This window comes from Diospyros lotus, chromosome 10 (genome assembly GCF_014633365.1).
Source record: "Diospyros lotus cultivar Yz01 chromosome 10, ASM1463336v1, whole genome shotgun sequence".
NCBI lineage: Eukaryota > Viridiplantae > Streptophyta > Magnoliopsida > Ericales > Ebenaceae > Diospyros > Diospyros lotus.
In genome coordinates, this window is record NC_068347.1 from 28,493,426 (window position 1) to 28,512,180 (window position 18,755).

Here is an 18,755-nt window from a genome sequence, read left to right on the forward strand (position 1 = left end):
CTTCCCTAAACTAGTACTGTCAAATCTTAGTACTTAACAATTGGAATTAAGCTACATATATTGTTATATTCCTGTTAGGCGCACATGGTTGTGCACATGGTTGCTGCTATTTTTGTTTGTGCTTTTAGTTATAATAACTAAAGACCAGTCGCCTATGCTTATAAAAGGCCAATTGTAAGAGGACGGGGATTCATCATAAATGAGAATTGACTCTTTTCCCTCTATTATTTTGTTCTCTCCCTCTCTCTCTCCCTCTCTATTCCTCCCTAATTCTTGTTGTCTCCCTCGTCAATTTGATTCTCCCTCCAACTTTCTCTCTAATTCTCAAGTTCTTCCCTAAACCACTACTGTCATATCTTAGTACCTAACAATTGGTATCAGAGCTAATGGTCTTTAGACTATTGGACGGTGATTGGGTGAGAAGAAGGCGTCGACTGGGAAGCAATCGTTGAATTACAGCAATTGCAACTTGATTCCAGCAAAGTAAGGAAGGCGCAAAGTAAAAGTAGGTCAGGGGGCGATCACTGAATCACAACGATTGCAACAAAGACCGAGAGATTTTGAACTCGCAATGATCATGAGAAAATAATGATTGGTTGCAAGGGTTCCATCGGTCGAATTGTATTGAGGTGTGGGTCGCAACCATTGTCAGTCTTGATCGGCATTGAGTACAAATTGGAGGTGGCGAATTAGCTATAGAACAAAGTAGTTGATTGGGTTGTAGACTAGAGAAGGAATCCGTGTAGAACAAGTTGTCACGAAATGACTGGTCATTTCCGCATTTAATTCCTTTGCACTTTTTAAATTCCAGCACTACTGTTTGGTAGCAGCTGGTAGGGTGATACACTACCATTTTGGATGTTTAGGCATTAGCTAAATTAAGGTGGTGAACGGCTAGGTAGGAAGAAGACAAAAGGGAATATAGTTTGTTAGGAGTTGTACCAGGTGCAGGCCCACCTCTGACAGGAGAATATCCCCCAAACGGCCTATATATATCTGTACACCTCCATCGTGAGGAATCACCATTGAGAATTATCAAAATCTGTTTCCTTCCTATTTCTCTCTACTCTCTATTCTCCACTCTTACTTAGCCACTTTTCCTTCACGGAACTCTTACCGGAGAAGGACTAATTCCTTCCTCAAGAGTGGGGTTGTGACATTCTGGTATCAGAGCAAAGATTCTCGGCCAGAGCTCAGTGACTCAGAACAATGGCGGAAGGAACTCGCATGAAGGACATGGAGACGCGGCTCCAGCAGCTAGAAGCGGCAGTGACCGAAATCCAGAATAGAATGGATAGGACGGAGTTGGAAGCTAACAAAAACCATGAGGTAGTGATCGCCATGGACCGAAGGATGGAAGACTCCATGGAAGGGCTTGAAAGGAGATTAGAAGGGTCGATCGCACGGGTACGTGAAGAGCTGGGAGCTCAAATCCAGCAATTCATGGTGATGTTTACCCAGCAAAACCGGGTCAGGTTAGCTCCAGACTTTCCACCTAGAGGGGAGAATGAACCTCTCTTGCAAAGGGTTATGATTAACCCGGAAGAAAAAGGTCGGGAAGAGTTAGAAATAATAGGAGGAGAAGAGCAGAACCATCACCCTCTAGGATTTCCTATGCCTCGGATGGAAATCCCGGTATTCAAGGGGATACATCCTCGGTGGTGGCTAAGGAAGTGCAAGAGATTGTTCGAATGGTATAACGTACCCAGAATGCAGAGGGTGGGCCTAGCCGCTGCATACTTCAATGAGGTGGTAGACGCATGGTTCCAGGGGTGCTTGAGTCTAAGGAGAGAATACACCTGGGAGGAATTCTCTAAAAAGTTATGTGAACGCTTTGGAGAGAGAAGTGTGGCGGACACCATTGAAGAATTCAATAAGCTACGACAAACTGGGAGCGTGGGATCCTATCTCAAGAAGTTCGAGGAGCTTAGATCATATATGGTTAGTCATAACCATCACCTCTCAAAAGCTTATTTCATATCAAGCTTCATGAGTGGACTGAGCGAGGAACTCAGACCAATGGTTAAGATGATGAAGCCGTGGACAGTTGAACGAGCTTCAGAAAGTGCTTGTTTACAAGAAATGATGGTGGAGGCCTTGATCAAGAAGCAAAGGCAACTGCTCGGAGGAGCTAACACCGGGACAACTGGTATGGGGACAAAGGGGTACACCCGTGACGCTAACAGGGGAAAGCCAATTACAAGTACGAGTTCCACTCCCTATGGGGAGCAGCTACGTGAACAAAGAAGGATAGCTGGCTTGTGCTTTAGGTGCGGGGATAGATATCACCCGGGCCATCAGTGCAAGAGGCAGATCTTACTATTGGAAGGAGAGGAAGAAGGGGAGCAGGACGAAGCCAAAGAAGGAGTGGAAGGGGGTGATGAAGAGGATAATGAAGAGATCTCCCTACATGCCTTAAAGGGGGTGGCCGACAACAAGATCATCAAGGTGGGAGGTCAAGTTAAAGACTGCAATCTCATGATTTTAATTGATAGCGGAAGCACTCATAGCTAGGGGTGTTCATGGTGCGGTTTGGCCGGTCTAAACCATTTTCAGCAAGCCAAACCGCTAGTGCGGTTTTCTGATCAAACCAGACCACGGTCTGGTTTTGGTGCGGCCAAACCACACCAAACCAGACCGCATTTGCAGTCTGGTTTGGTGCGGTTTAGTGCGGTTTGAAAATAACTATTAACATATAATATAGTATAAAAATATTGAAAAGAATAATTATATATTATTATAAACTATTATAATCTGTTGAAAATTATAATAGTTATATATTATTATAAACTTGTTATATATTATTATAAAATTTTTATAATAATAGGGGTTGTTGGGGTGATTTTTATAATAATATATTTTTTATATTTTCTTGGGTGGTTTGGTTTTAAACCAAACCGCCAACCATACAAACCGCAGACCGTGCGGTTTGTATAACCACCAAACCGTTTTGGACCGCAAAAAAAAAATCAACCGATTCGGTTTGGTTTGGTTTGGTTTGGCCGGTTTCCGCGGTGCACCGATTTTTTTGAACACCCCTACTCATAGCTTCCTCGATGAAAGCATGGCTAAGAAGTTGAAATGCCCACACATGGGAACCATTCCACTGAGCGTGACAGTTGCCAACGGCCAAAGGGTGCTAAGTAATTTCACCTGCAAGGGCTTTTGCTGGGAGATGCAGGGGGAGAAGTTTGAGACAGACCTGAGGTTGCTTCAACTAGGAGGGTGTCATGTGGTTTTAGGAGTGGATTGGATGAAGGGGATGAGCCCCATCAACTTCGATTTCAATAGAATGGAGGTGTCATTTGAAAAAGATGGTAGAAGAATGACACTGACCGGGAAGAGCGAGGTGGGGGCCTATAAGATGATATCAGGAAGGAGGCTACAAAGAGTGTTGAAGAGTAAGTGGAGTCAGATAGCCCACCTCTTCTCAGTGGTAGTAGCCGAAGGGGATCACATAGAAGCCGCGACACAAAGGGAGATGGGGTTGATAATAAGCACACCCCAGGGAATGCAAAACCAGGTATGTCACTCGAATGCCCTTAATAAACTATTGGTGGATTACAAGGATCTCCTTAGGGAACCAAAAACTTTACCCCCTACCTGAATGTTTGACCATAACATTAATCTTAAACCTGGTGCCGAACCCATCAATATTAGAGCATACCGAGACCCTCCCAACCAAAAGAACGAAATTGAAAAAATGGTGAGAACCATGCTTGAACAATCCCTCATTAGACCAAGCCAAAGCCCATTTGCTTCTCCCGTCCTCCTAGTCAAAAAGAAGGATGAAACATGGAGATTTTGTGTTGATTATCGGCAACTAAATGCCATGACTATTAAAGATAAATTTCCCATACCCTTAGTGGAGGACCTATTAGACAAACTTAACCATGCCAAATTCTTTTCTAAGCTGGATCTAAGGGTCGGATACCATCAAATTAGGATGAAGATTGAAGATATCCCAAAAACAGCCTTCAAAACCCACCATGGCCACTTTGAGTTCCTAGTGATGCCCTTCGGGCTCACAAATGCCCCGGCGACCCTCCAATCCCTCATGAACAGAATTTTTGAACCCTACCTCCGCAAGTTTATATTGGTTTTCTTTGATGACATACTTGTTTACGGCCCTACATTCGACCAACACCTAGCCCACCTCGAAATCACCCTTGAAATCCTAAGAACCCACCATCTTTTTATTAAGGAATCCAAATGTGCTTTTGCCCAAAGACAGGTGGAATATCTCGGTCACCTCATATCAGATGGCGAGGTTAGTACCGATCCCAGGAAGGTGGAAGCAATGTTGTCTTGGCAAAGGCCCACATCCCTGAAGGCTTTGAGGGGATTCTTAGGGCTGACCGGGTATTATCAAAGGTTTGTGCAAAACTACGGAATTATCAGCAAGCCACTGACCAACTTACTGAAGAAGGGAGGATTCAATTGGGGGTAGGAGGCAGAGGAAGCATTCGAGAACCTGAAAGGGGCTATGAGCAGAGTACCGGTGTTGGGCCTCCCAAATTTTGACAAGCCTTTCACTCTAGAAACATATGCGAGTGGAACCGGGGTAGGGGCAATGCTGGCTCAAGAGGGAAGACCCCTAGCCTTCCTGAGCCAAGTGTTGAGTCCAAAACACTTAGGACTCAGCATCTATAAAAAGGAACTTCTGGCTGTGCTCATGACGGTAGACCGTTGGAGGCACTACTTGGAGGGCAACAAGTTCATCATAAAAACGGACCACGAGAGCTTAAAATTCCTACTGCAACAGAAGCTCCAAACGCAACTACAAAAGAAGGGAATGACCAAATTAATGGGTCTATATTACAGAATTCAATACCGGAAGGGAAAAGAAAACAAGGCAGTTGATGTACTGTCCAGACATCATGAGGAGGGAGACTTAGCAGCCATAACCACCCTGGTGCCTGAATGGTATCAAGAAGTGATTGACAGCTACGAAGGAGACAACAGAGTTAAGTCAATGGTGGAAAAGCTGGCATTGGGAGACCAGGAGGTAGAGGGCTACACCCTGAACCAAGGGTTACTGAGGTTTCGCGGAAGGATTGTGATTGGACAAAACCCGAGGATCAAGGAAAGGATCTTTCAAGCATTACACGAGTCTCCGCTGGGAGGGCATTCGGGAGAACAGAATACTTACCTCCGGGTTAAGCAGGCGTTCCAGTGGCCGAAAATGAAAACAGAGATTAAGGAGCTAGTCCAGAGATGCGATACATGTAGGAGGTGTAAGTCGGAGACAGTGGCCTACCCGGGGTTACTACAACCCCTACCCATCCCCGACTAGGCCTGGACTAGTGTCTCGATGGACTTTGTGGAAGGACTTCCTCGATCAGAAGGGAGGGACAGCATCCTGGTCGTAGTTGACCGGCTAACTAAATTTGCCCACTTCATCGGGCTGACCCATCCTTACACAACTCAAGATGTAGCTAGGGTCTTCTTGGATAGGGTGATCAAATTGCATGGGGCTCCTAAGACTGTAATCTCGGATAGGGACAAGATTTTCACCAGCTTGATGTGGCAGGAGTTAATGAAGTCCCTCGGAACAAAACTAAATTTGTCCACCGCGTATCACCCCCAATCCGACGGGCAGACCGAGAGAGTGAACCAGAGCCTTGAAACATACCTGAGGTGTGTCTGTTTGCTGCAACCCAAGGAGTGGCATAAGTGGTTGTCACTAGCGCAGTGGTGGTATAACACCAGCCACCACTCGTTAACCAAGATGTCCCCTTTCGAGGCCTTATTCGGGTACAAACCACCCCTTCTACCAGCAGTGGGAGGAAGCTCTAATGTGGCCTCAGTGGAGGAGTATTTGCAACAAAGGTGGGAGATGACACAACAGTTGAAGCAAGAGCTAGCCTTGGCCCAAAATCGCATGAAACAGAACGCGAACCGAAGGAGAAGCGAGAGGGAGTTCGAAATAGGGGATCAGGTGTATCTTCGACTAAGGTATAGCCACCTAAAGTCAATTTCTTGAGGGAAGGTCACTAAACTTAGCCCCAAATATTATAGACCGTTCCCTATTGAGGCTAGAATCGGGAAGGTAGCCTATCGATTGAAGCTTCCCCCAAGGTCACAAATTCATCCTGTTTTTCATGTTTCACTCTTAAAAAAGTCGGTGGGAGCTCAACCAACGAGTTCAATGCTACCAGCCCTTCCCAAGGAGGTCAGCGTAAGGACCGAACTAGAGGCTGTTGTCGATAGGCGGGTGATATACAAGGACGGGGCACCACTCATCTAGGTATTGGTCAAATGGCGAGGGCACACTTCAAAAGACAGTACGTGGGAATACCTTCCGGAATTCCTCAATCAGTTTCCACAAGCGGCCAGCCTCCTTAGCATTTCTCGAGGACTAGAAATGGCTAATGGAGGGGGAGTTGTCACGAAATGACTGGTCATTTCCGCATTTAATTCCTTTGCATTTTTTAAATTCCAACACTACTGTTCGGTAGCAGCTAGTAGGGTGATACACTGCCATTTGGAATGTTTAGGCGTTAGCTAAATTAAGGTGGTGAACGGCTGGGTAGGAAGAAGACAAAAGGGAATATAGTTTGTTAGGAGTTGTACCAGGTGCGGGCCCACCTCTGATAGGGGAATATCCCCCAAACGGCCTATATATATCTGTACACCTCTATCGTGAGGAATCACCATTGAGAATTATCAGAATTTGTTTCCTTCCTATTTCTCTCTACTCTCTATTCTCCACACTTACTCAGCCACTTTTCCTTCACGGAACTCTTATCGGAGAAGGATTAATTCCTTCCTCAAGAGTGGGGTTGTGACACAGGTGTGGCAAATTCGGTTGGAGAAATGGCCGAAGGGACTAGAATGAAGCAACTTGAAGTCAGACTTGATACGTTGGAAATGGGGTTGCACCAAACTCAGGAGGAGGTGGGTCTTGGTAGGGTTGAAAGCACTGCAGCTAGGGAGGCAGTGCAGGCATTGGATCAAGATATGAAGGTAGATCCCTCTTGACTTCACATGGAGATTACTAATGTCAACCAATGAATCAACGGAGTCCTAGAGATCATATCTAGGAGACCGTAGGCGAGTTTGCCAGCAAAGTTTCCCCCTAGAGCCACTGCATGAGCTGGGAACTTGTCGCATGCTCCTGATTTATCAATAACAAATGATCGGTCAAAATTTGACCAGGAGGTCCAGGTAAGGGGCAATTACATTCCTCAGCCTCATAACGTTATGCCTAGGTTAGAAATTCCAATCTTTGAAGGGATAAGCCACGATGGTGGATTCAACGGTGGCCGAGAATCAGGGGGAGAACTTGCAGCATCATATCTCAATGGTATAGTTGATGCCCGGTTTCAAGGGTGGAGTTGGATGAGGAATGTATATAGGTAGCAAGAATTTGCAAAGGAATTCTGTGAGCAGTTTGGATAAAGATCTATGGCAGATGTTATTGAAAAATTTAACAAGCTGAAATAGGAGGGTTCCGTAATGGAGTACCAAGTACAGTTTGAGGAATTGAAGTCACTCATGCATGCTAAATTCCCATCCAACACTAACTAAGGCTTATTTTGTATCAAGTTTCATTAGCAGGTTGAGTGAGGAATTACGTCCTATGGTGAAAATGATGAACCCTGTTACTATGAAGTAGGTTGCGCCCAAGCTACAAGAGCTGGCACTGAAGGCTATATTTAGGAAACACAAGCTGCAGCCGAAGGCATATCCTATGAGCGGCCAATCAATTGGAGGTGGTTTAAAAGCTGCCAGTTCTGTAGTTCAAAGAGGGACCTTAATTCGTAATGAGTTACCAAGCCCAGCCCAGGTTAAACATCTATGGAGCAGAAACGGCAGCTTGGGCTATGCTTTAGGTGTGGGGAAAAATACAGCCCTGGTCATCAATGTAAGAGGCAACTGTTGTAAATGGAGGGGTTAGAAGAAAAAGTGGAAGGAGAAGAAGAGAAGAAAAGGAGGTGGCGGGCAAAGTAGAAAATGAAAAGGATGGGGCAGCAGGGGAGGAAGATGGAGAAATCTCCCTGCATGCCTTGCAAGGCTGTCCATCTGGGAAGATAATTAAGGTAAAGGGAAATTACGGGAAGAGGAGATTGATGATTTTGATAGACAGTGGCAACACCCACAGCTTCTTGATGAAGCCACTGCCATGGAACTGCAATGTCCCACATTGGCCACATTTCCCTTATCAGTCACAGTGGCCAATGGAAGCAAGATGATTAGTAGATACAAGTGTCAAAACTTTCAATGGAAAATGCAAGGGCAGGAGTTCACAGCAGATCTCAGAATCCTGAAATTGGGAGGATGTGATAGTCCTTGGGGTGGATTGGATGAAAACTGTCAGCCCTCTAGTGCTCGATTTCAACAAACTAGAGGTAACATTAGAAATGGAGGGGAAGAAATTGACCTTGACAGGCAGCTTAGAGACAGGAGAATGTAAATCAATTACAGGTAAGAAGATGTAGAAAATGCTTCAGCAGAAGGGCACTTCAGGTGCTCAATTGTACTCTCTATATGCTGTTGAATTGGAGTGGAGCTTAGTGAACATCTTATACCTGCAGCTGGTTCTACCTTACACTCTCTTACAGAGGTACATTCTCAGGACCCTTTGCATTTACTTTTGATTGAATTTGAGGATATATTTGCTAAGCCCACTACCTTACCCCCTAACCGATATTTTGACCACTCACCTAAAGCCAAATTTCGAACCTGTCAACATTAGGTCTTATAGGTATCCACCAACTCAAAAAACTGAGATAGAAAGGTCGGCCAAAGAGATGTTAGCCAAATCAATCATCCAACCGAGCCAAAACCCCTTTGCTTCTCCTATCTTACTAGTTAAGAAAAAGGATGGAACTTGCGTTTTTGTGTGGATTACCATCAGTTGAATGCCATCACCATAAAGAACAAATTCTCAATTCCCATCACTGAGGACCTTCTTGATGAACTAACTTCAGCCATTGTGTTTTCAAAACTTAGACTTGAGGGCAGGGTATCACCAAATTAGGATGAACCTTGGTGATATTTCCAAAACCGCTTTTAGAATGCACCAAGGGCTTTATGAATTCACTGTCATGCCCTTGGGTTTGACCAACGCTCCTGCAACTTTCCAATCCCTAATGAACCATATATTCAGCCCCAACTTGAGGAAATTCATCCTTGTTTTTTTAAATGATATCCTCATTTACAGCCCTACAATTGAACAACACCTAGACCATTTGAGGACAGCATTTAAAATCCTTAGATCCAATCAATTGTATGTAAAGTTGTCCAAGTGTGCTTTTGATAAGAAACAGGTGGAATATCTGGGCCACATTATATCAGGGTAGGGAGTGCAAACTGATCCTAAAAAGATTGCTGCCATGGTTGATTGGCTAAGGCCAAGGACTTTTAAGGAGCTGTGGGGGTGGTTTCCGGGCCTTACAAGCTATTATAGAAGGTTAATCCAAAGTTTTGGAATAATTAGCAGGCCTCTAACCGAGTTGCTTAAAGGCAGCTTACAATGGAACTCGAGTGCTGAGAATGCATTCCAAGCATTGAAAGGATCCATGACTAGGACACCTGTACTGGCTTTACTTGATTTCTCAAAGCCATTACTCTAGAAATTGATGCATGTGACATGGGGATAGGGGTTGTGTTGATGCAGGATGGGAGGCCCCTGGCGTACATTAGTCAAGCTCTAGCCCTAAAGCATTTGGGACTAAGCATATACGATAAGGAGTTAATTGCAGTATTGTTTGCAATGGAGAAGTGGGGGCATTACTGTCATGTACCTAAGGGGGAACTACTGTAATAAACAGTAGATGGCTGTAGTAAGTGTAATTAGTGGAGAGTGGACATTTAAATTTGAAGGCAAGAAGTGGTAACCATTTTGCTGGGTCGCCTAGGAGCCGCCGCCGGCCAATTAATCGGGGTCAGTGCCTAGGGGGCCGACTAGGCCAAATTTGTGGCGGCCGCCTAGGCCGATTTTTAGAACACTGGGCGCACATGGCTACTGCTATTTTTGTTTGTGCTTTCAATTACAATAACTAAAGAGCAGTTGCCTATGCTTATAAAAGGCCAATTGTAAGAGGATGGAGATTCATCGTGAATGAGAATGGACTCTTTTCCCTCCACTATTCTGTTCTCTCCCTCTCTCTTGAACCCTCCGTTCTTCCCCAATTCTTGCTCTCTCCCTCATTAGTCTGATTCTCCCTCAAATTTCTCTCTAATTCTCAAGTTCTTCCCTAAACCACCACTATCAGATCTTAGGATCTAACAGAATGCAAACTAGCTAATTCACCTACATATCAGAACCACAAACTTGGGGAAGCTGAGGGTGACAAAACAACAGATAAGAGAGGCGTATTAGAGACTTGTTGGCCAACCGATATATCTATCTCACACACGCCTAGACATTGCCTATGCAGTGAGCATTGGGAGTTAGTTTATGAATAACCCAAAGGAAATACATCTGCAGGCAGTCTATAGATATTGCACTATTTAAAAGGGACTCCAGGGAAAAGAATATTGTTCAAGAAGCATGCCAAGATTGCACCTGAAGCTTATACTGATACTGACTATCCAAGTTCAGTGACAGATATAAGATCTATTTTTGGGTATTGCACCTTTGTTGGAGGGAATTTAGTCACATGGAGAAGCAAGAAGCAAAATGATGTGGCAACATTGAGTGTTGAATCTGAATTTCGAGCGCATAATCTCGTGCAACAAATTGACCATCAGTATAGTGATCGAACAAAACACATAGAAGTTGACAGACACTTAATAAAGGAAAAACTGGACAGCATGCTCATTTGTACTCTGTATGTGCCTTCATGGTCTCAACTAACAGATGTGTTTACAAAAGGAATCAACAATCCTCAACTTCAGACATTAATTTCCAAGCTAGGAATGGATAATATCTATTCACCAGCTTGAGAAAGAGTATCGAAGATCATATAACAAATTGATTGAAGATTGATTGAAGCAGATTTAGGGGGGTTATCTTGGAAAGTCGAAGGGCTGTCAATCAAGCTATTTTTGAAATATTTCCTAATATATAAATAGAAGATTAGGTGTACAGATTTGGTAGGTTATGTAAATCACTTAGGATTATCTCCATTAGAGGCAATTTCTAATTAAGAGTTTCCTATTGTAGATTGGCTAGTTTTCTATATATATATATAGATCTGGACAAGATGAATAAGATATACATTCAGTTTTCTTCCCAATGCGTGACAATAATGAATGATAAGCCTTTTTGAAAACTCAATTTTCCAGTAGATGAAACTTACACATTTTCAATTAACCATTTAAGGTTAGTTTTCTAATACTACTCATTCTAGTGCTAATCTCCACTCACATTAAACAAAAACTTTTCCACTTAAACACACGCATGTCATGAAGTGAGAATCAAAAGGCATTCAAGAACATAAAAGGTGGGCAATCTTTGTCAGACATGGAAAAAAAAAACAATTTTGATCTTGCAAATCTAAGTAGTTCAGAGGGAACTTTGACCACATGCTTAGAAAGACACCTTTTATTAGATGATCAGCTCAAGCTTTCAGTATACCACCGCCTAAGGCAGCTAGAAATGAAAAAAGAAAAAACACCTATCATAACATCAAGAAGAATCCATTGTTGGCTGAAAGTAGTTAACTTTTTTGTTCCAATTCATCTAATGGTTGCTCAATTGTCATCAAGTATGGGACCTCAATGCTAATAGCTGAAGTCATTTGCCCCTTTAGAGAGAGCCTGAGTCAGTTATCCCCTTCCAGTACATGAGGATATACATGCATAAATTTGTAAGAGGTAAGTCTTTAAAAGCCCAAAAAGACTACTAGATAAGGAAATCATAAAACAAGATGCAATATGCTTGCTCTCATACCAGTAAAACTTCATCCCAATTTCAAACATTGACAGCTCAGTCATACATAAATTTATCAACGTATAAAAACATTAAAGAAATCAGAACGCCATAAAACGAACCTCACCGGTACCCTTCTTAGCTTGTAAAGTAGCTATCACATCCAGGCACTTCTCAATGTCTGGGATCTTTGCCTGATAACCACATAAATCAAGAAGCAATGGTCAAAATTCTTCTAAACAGAAACAGAAAAGTAAACTTGTAGCAGAATACAAACTTATAGCATTTAAACATCCTCAAAAGTCATACTTCACAAGTAGTATTAAACAAAATTAATGATGCATACAAATTTACAAACATAAATCACAGTCACGAATGAAAAAGTTCATACATATGCTTAGGCTGCACTATTATAGTAATTTTTCAAACATCACGATTTTAGGAGGTTTACTCAGAAACCAGATTGGAAGGAGTACATCAAGTTAATCAGGTGTTATTACTGGTAACGCATTTTAAACTAAGTAGGTCACAAACTGAGTATGTAAAACATAAGTTCAGTAAAAACAGAAGTGCAGATGATGTTATTGTGAGACTTGGAAACTAAATTATACCCACAAAAAAAGGATTAATTCTGATATCTTTGATCAATTGATCAAAATGACAGGGAGATTATGGAAGATGTTACTCATAGAATCAAGAAATGATGATAAAAGTGAGCATATCCAACATTTTTTGTGGTCTCATACAAGAGAGTTATGATCCCCCAAAAAGCGCACAGTTCCTAGTGGCTACCATACCGGTGTCATCAGTGTGTCAAACACTTCTACACCCAAACATGCCCGCATGGAATGTCCCACACTTTCTTAAAAATTTTTAAAAGGATACGGGAACAGGACACAAGTAGGGCACACGCATCCACTATGGGAACACTTTGAAGACTAAAAAAATAACAGTTGTTTGGTTGTGGAAAACAACTCCAATTTTTTGGAAAATTACTTCACAGAAAACACAAAATTGAGATTGGTTTCCCAAAATTGAAAACTTGAACTAAACTTATTCAAATACCAAAATAAATAAATAATAGAGATTGGTTTCCCAAAATTGAACTAAACTTGGAAAAGACCACAAATGAATTTTCTAAGTTTTCCTTATTAATTTGGAGATTTGGAAAATACAATTATCCAAAAATTTTCCCCAAATCATCTCCATCTTCCTATAACACCAGTTACACAAAAAAAAAATCAAAACATCTCAATTTTTGAACATTTGTTCCAGTTTTCTAGATTGGAAATTAGTTTTCTATATTTCTTGCATTTGAATTTATTTTTCAAATTTTCTATGGAAACTGAAAACTAGAGATTTTATAGAAAATCGGAGATAGAAAACTGGTAATCATTTTCTACAACAGCCCCTAAGGTTATCTGTTTGACTTTAGTTTTCTGACTTGGCAATTGCATGAGCCTTTTGTTTTTCCATGTTCTGACTGCATGACTGTTCAGTTTTCAGACACTTCATGCTTCTATTCTCTCTTTAAACATCAACAGAATTGCAAGGGACGAAGACAACTGGGCTGTGAATTGATTTCTAATTAGATTAGAGCTATTCATTTGGAATTTTGGCTTGGGAATTTTAAATGCATGCATTTCCTAATTTGGAATATAGTTTGGAAACTTTATTATGCCATTAACAATATAAGAAATTATTTTATTAATTAACATATCTCAACCATGTCATGTAAAACTTTTTTGAAAAATCTTGTGTCCCCGTGCCTATGTCCATGCTTTCATTAGATGGTCCCTGGTTCTTGCGTGGCTCATAGTGCAGTCTGTTCCCCCCACCTCACCTAAGTGTAAGAGATCTCATAAAGTTGTGGACAGAAACAAACAACAACATATCAAGCCTTAATTCCAATATGTATGGAGAGGAGTAAAATAAGTAACAAAAAGAAAAAAACGTAAAAGGCATGGTTTTTGCTGTTGCATACTTTGGAATGGATTTTACACATTCAGGCAGCAGCAGCTCCTTTCCAGGCATTAAGCACACCCCCTGGTTAATCAGAGGTGTAGACTTCTTTCTTTTTTGTGGCATTTAATTGGGGTTGATCCATCCTTAGACCAAAATTTTCCAATTTTGACAAATTTTTTGAGCAATTCAGTATATAGAAGATAAGGGACCTTGTTTCAGTGTTCTACCCTTGCATGCTAATTACAATGCATTCTTATACCTTTTGCGTAATTTACACTTTCTTTATTAATAAGAGAATACCGAAAACTGTTTAATTCTAAAATCAATACGTAATGCACACAAGTTGCACACAAATAAAGACATTAACAATAAAGAAACCTGAAGATCCCTCTGTTGTGCAAGAAGCTTCATTTCAACCAGCCTATACTGCTGCAGCCTGTAAAACCCACATAAATAAATAAATAAGCAGGATTTACATCACTAAACTAATAGGTATACTATATTAAAAGGAAAGATTGTTTTTTGTGCAAATTAAAATGAGGATTCAAATTAAAATGCTTGAATTGTGTTGAATGCTTGTTAATAAGGAGCATACAATCATTCAGGTTGGCTATAGATTATCTTAAAACCATTGTGCCTTATCTAGGGCTACATGAGCATTGTAATAACCTAAATGAATAAGACAATTAGAATGTTTCTTGTCTTCTCAGTCATCAATTTCTTTAGTGACTAATGAATATCATCATCATCATCGTTGTCAGCACCTTTAGAATTATTCATTGTATTATGACATCAAATTACTTGCAGCTGTTGAGAGTAATCCAAATAGCAACAAAAATCACACAAGGATGATTGCGCCACATTCGTGTTACTTCTAATCTGGCAATATTTTACTCTCCTATATTAAAGCAACACAAAGCAGGCAAACTAATCAGAATCTCTCATTAATTCCATGCATATTCATAACCATGCTTGCTACTAATTGCCAAAACAAGATATTCTCATAATACTAGTGAGACTGGTATATGGACACTTTTGGCCATTGGGTGAAACAATTGAAAAATTTTAAAATCAAAGAGAGAAGAAAAGGCTACAGAAGTTGACATGACACTGTGAGCAGTGTTTTAGAAAAGCATTAAGTGCACTTAAGCACGAAAGTCATATGGAGCTTAACCACAAAGCACAAGTCAAAGTGAAGCACACATGAATGAAACAAAGAGTATAAATTTTTATAAGCATAAAAAATATAAACCATTAAAAAGCAATCAATAAAAAAAGCTAAGTAAGAATGAATGAGGGCTGCAAATTTAACAAAAGATGAGATACAATTTTTTATTTATATTTTATACCCGTTTACAAGTTCATACAATCATAGTAAAAAAGCATAGGGAGGAAAAAAAATCATCCCTAATTTACAACAATCTCCAATCAATCAACCCCTAATTTATAGCAATCCCCAATCAATCCCTGATTTACAACCAATCAACAATATCCCTAATTTATAGCAATCAGAAATCAACCATCAATTTCTAATTTACAGCAACCAAGAATAAATCTTCAATTCCTAATTTATAGCAATCAAGAATAAAGCAATCCTGCTTATTTAAGGATTCCATACAACCAGCCACACCATTGTAAAAATTTAAACAAATCCGACCATTCATATTATCTAATTAAAAAACAAAGCATATTTCTGAAGCGCAACTTTGAAGCTCAGGTAAAAGCACAACTTAAGTGCACTTTAATCACGCTCAACTAAAGTCGCTAAGGTTTACACACAAAAAGCCCTAAGCATGCTGCAGCCTTGCACTTTCTGCTTAAAGCATGTTTTTTTAAATACTGCTTATGAAACCTAAATATTCAAAGCAGTAATACCAGAAATCAAAGCTAAGGAAATGCTTAAATGTTTTTTTTTTTTTAATGAGTGCAAAAACTGACAGAGGAACCAAGCCCTTGCAGAAGGAAATTACAAGAGAATAATTCAGAGACTACTAGACTAGGTTGGAAGATTATTGACTGTGGACTAGAAAATGGAAAGGGTAATGACATTGGAATATCACATTGTGATAAAAATGTTACAAGTACAGCATGATTGAGATGGTTGCAGAAAGTGGTACAAACAGTGTAGTCAAAAGTGAACACCCAGTCCCAGCTCACCTAGGCACTCAGGTAAAGGAACCATGGAAGCGCCTCACTGACCTCCAGATGAGGTGGCTTTAATCAGGCGACGCCTAGTGAATGCCTCGGATGAGGGGCAGGGGGTTCAAGGTAAAATGAAAGGAAAAGAAGAATCAGCATTAAAAATCAAAAGATGCACACAAAAAGGCACTTACATGCTGAAAACAAAGAAGAACACATAAATAGCCTACTCAATTTCTTCCCCCTCTTTTCTTAATTGGTAGCTAGAAAAGGCCATCATGGCATAGATAACAGAAAGGTGAGACAGAGAAGAGTCACCACAGGTCAACCAAAAGTCTCAAACGCGGAGGGTTTCCAACAAGTGAGATCACTCACCAATGAACTCGTAGGGTGTGATGGCAAGTGGTTAACCTTTTCAATTATTGCTTTTTGCTGGTAGGCTCACCGGTGTTATGTGATCCCTCTTACAGCCATCCCTCTCTCTCATTCAATCATTCTCTCTGATCTCGTGTTTATGGATTAGTGATGTGGCTGCCCCAATCCCTATGTTCCTTCCCTTAAGAATTCGAGCATGCTGCTTTTTTTGGGCTTATAATTAGGCTATTGACGGTTATTCTTGTTGGGAGGCCGAGCTGACGAGCTGATGAGGCTGAGCTGATGAGCTAATGGAAGACCGATCTGGCGAGCTGATGGAAGGTCGATCTGCGAGCTGATGGAGGCCGAGCTAATGGCCGAGTTGCCGAGCTACTAAGCTCATTATCGGTTAATTTATCCTCTATGATTTATCTTGATTTATATTACTGTTATATCTTATCTTACTTTTATTATATTTGTTTGTATTTAAGGTTGTTGTAATCTAGTCCTATAAAGTAGGAATCTAATCTCTAAAGTTTAGTAGAATTTTTAGAAGAATTCTTAGGATCTATTATGTATACATTTGTGGCATTCTCAAGGGAATAATTGACGGAGTATTATTCTTCTCAAAAGGAAGATTTCTTCATGGTATCAGAGCCTGCTCTTCGATCCTAAAGCAGCCTCTATTCTATTTTTCCGTCCACACCTTGCTTCATCAATCTACACCCAGTTTCATCAATGGCTGATACTCAACCTAATCCCACTCTAACCGAGCCTTCTGCCACAAGTTCTCCGATCAATCTATCTCTTTCAAACAACTCAATTGATCGTTTTCCTATACAGATTACTCACCATAAGTTGAATGGGAATAACTTTAGGAAATGGTTTCAGTCAATTATGTTGGTTATCAAGGGAAAAGGCAAGGCTGATTACTTATCAGGCTCTACTCCTTATCCACCGAGCACAGCAACCACATATGGTACCTGGGAAGCCAAGAATTCCACCATAATGAACTAGCTGATCAATTCGATGGAGCCTAGAATAGGAAGAACTTCTCTATTCTATAAAACCGCAAAGGAGATATGAGAGTCAGTCCAAAATATGTACTCAAATTTGGAGAACTCATCTCAATGCTTTGAGATTAGATCTCCCATTAGGATCACACAACAAAGTAATCTAAATGTTACGAATTACTTTAATGTTTTGGTTGAACTTTGGCATGAGATGGATCTGTTTTACACCATTAATTGGGAATGTTCTACGGATTGTACAAAATATAGTAAAATGATCGAGAAGGATCGGGTGTTCGATTTTCTACATGGCCTTAACCATGATTTGGATGAAGTAAGAGGCAAAATCTTGGGTACAAAACCTCTGCGTTCACTTCGAGAAGTTTTTGCTGAGGTTCGAAGGGAGGAAAGCCAAAGAAAGGTAATGCTAAATCAGCAAGGTGAGTCCCCTTTAACTCACCAAAATTCTGCTTTAGCAAGTTTTAAACAAGAAGAGAGTCAACCAAAGAATCTAGGACGAGAAAAGCAATGGTGTGACCACTGTAAAAGGCCATATCATACCAAAGAAACACATTGGAAAATTCATGGGAAACCAGCTAACTGGAAGCCAAGAGGAAAAAAAGAGAGTGGAAGGACTACCTACATAGTTGATGCACCAAAGGAAGCAGGAAGTAGTACCAACCTTAACCTATCAGAGGAGCAGATCCAAACCTTGTATAAGCTGCTAAATCAAGGTATATTTTCTCCAAGTCCTCCCATGGCAGCTACTACTTTACAAGGTAATCCCCATTACTCTCCAAGTTCTAGCAAACTCTCTAAGAATACATGGATAGTAGATATGGGTGCTTCCGACCATATGGCATGTTCAGCCAATTCAATGACAGAATACACCCCGTGTGACAACTCTATAAACATTTTAATAGCTAATGGTACCACCTCTCCAGCCAAAGGACATGGAACAGTTTGTATTTTTGGTTTAAAACTTAAATCAGTTCTACATGTTCCTGGTTTAAGATGCAATTTATTGTCAATCCATAAGATTACTCAAGATATGAATTGTTGTGTGACCTTCTTTCCTTAATATTGCTTATTTCAGGACCAAGTATTAGAGAGGACGATTGGCAATGCTAAAGCTAAGGATGGGCTTTATTATTTGACAGAGGATAGGATTTTTTCTTTTATAAATAAGGTTGTTTTGACAGTCACAACCAATGCCAAGATTTTGTTGTGGCATAATCGTTTAGGTCACCCAAGTTTTCCTTATCTTAAATTCTTGTATCCACATTTTTTCATCAATAAAAATCAAACTTTCTCATGTGAACAGTGTACTATTGCCAAACAGTCTCGTTCTTCTCATCCAATTCAATCCTATAAGCCATCTAAACCATTCCATTTAATTCATAGTGATATTTGTGAACCATCTAAAACCCCTAATATTTCTGGTTCTAAGTCGGTTTATAACC

At 40.7% G+C, this 18,755-nt stretch overlaps 1 protein-coding gene across 1 annotated transcript in view; it reads right to left on the bottom strand.

Annotated features, from left to right (window-relative positions):
- The window catches only part of LOC127811939 (prefoldin subunit 3), a 32,035-nt gene that overhangs the window by 8,154 nt on the left and 5,126 nt on the right, over positions 1–18,755 (bottom strand). Inside the window, exons 2-3 of the mRNA XM_052352148.1 lie at positions 14,168–14,225; positions 11,947–12,018 (exon numbers count right to left, since the gene is read on the bottom strand). Coding sequence (XP_052208108.1) covers positions 11,947–12,018; positions 14,168–14,225 — 130 coding nt within the window. The remainder of the gene's footprint in view (positions 1–11,946; positions 12,019–14,167; positions 14,226–18,755) is intronic.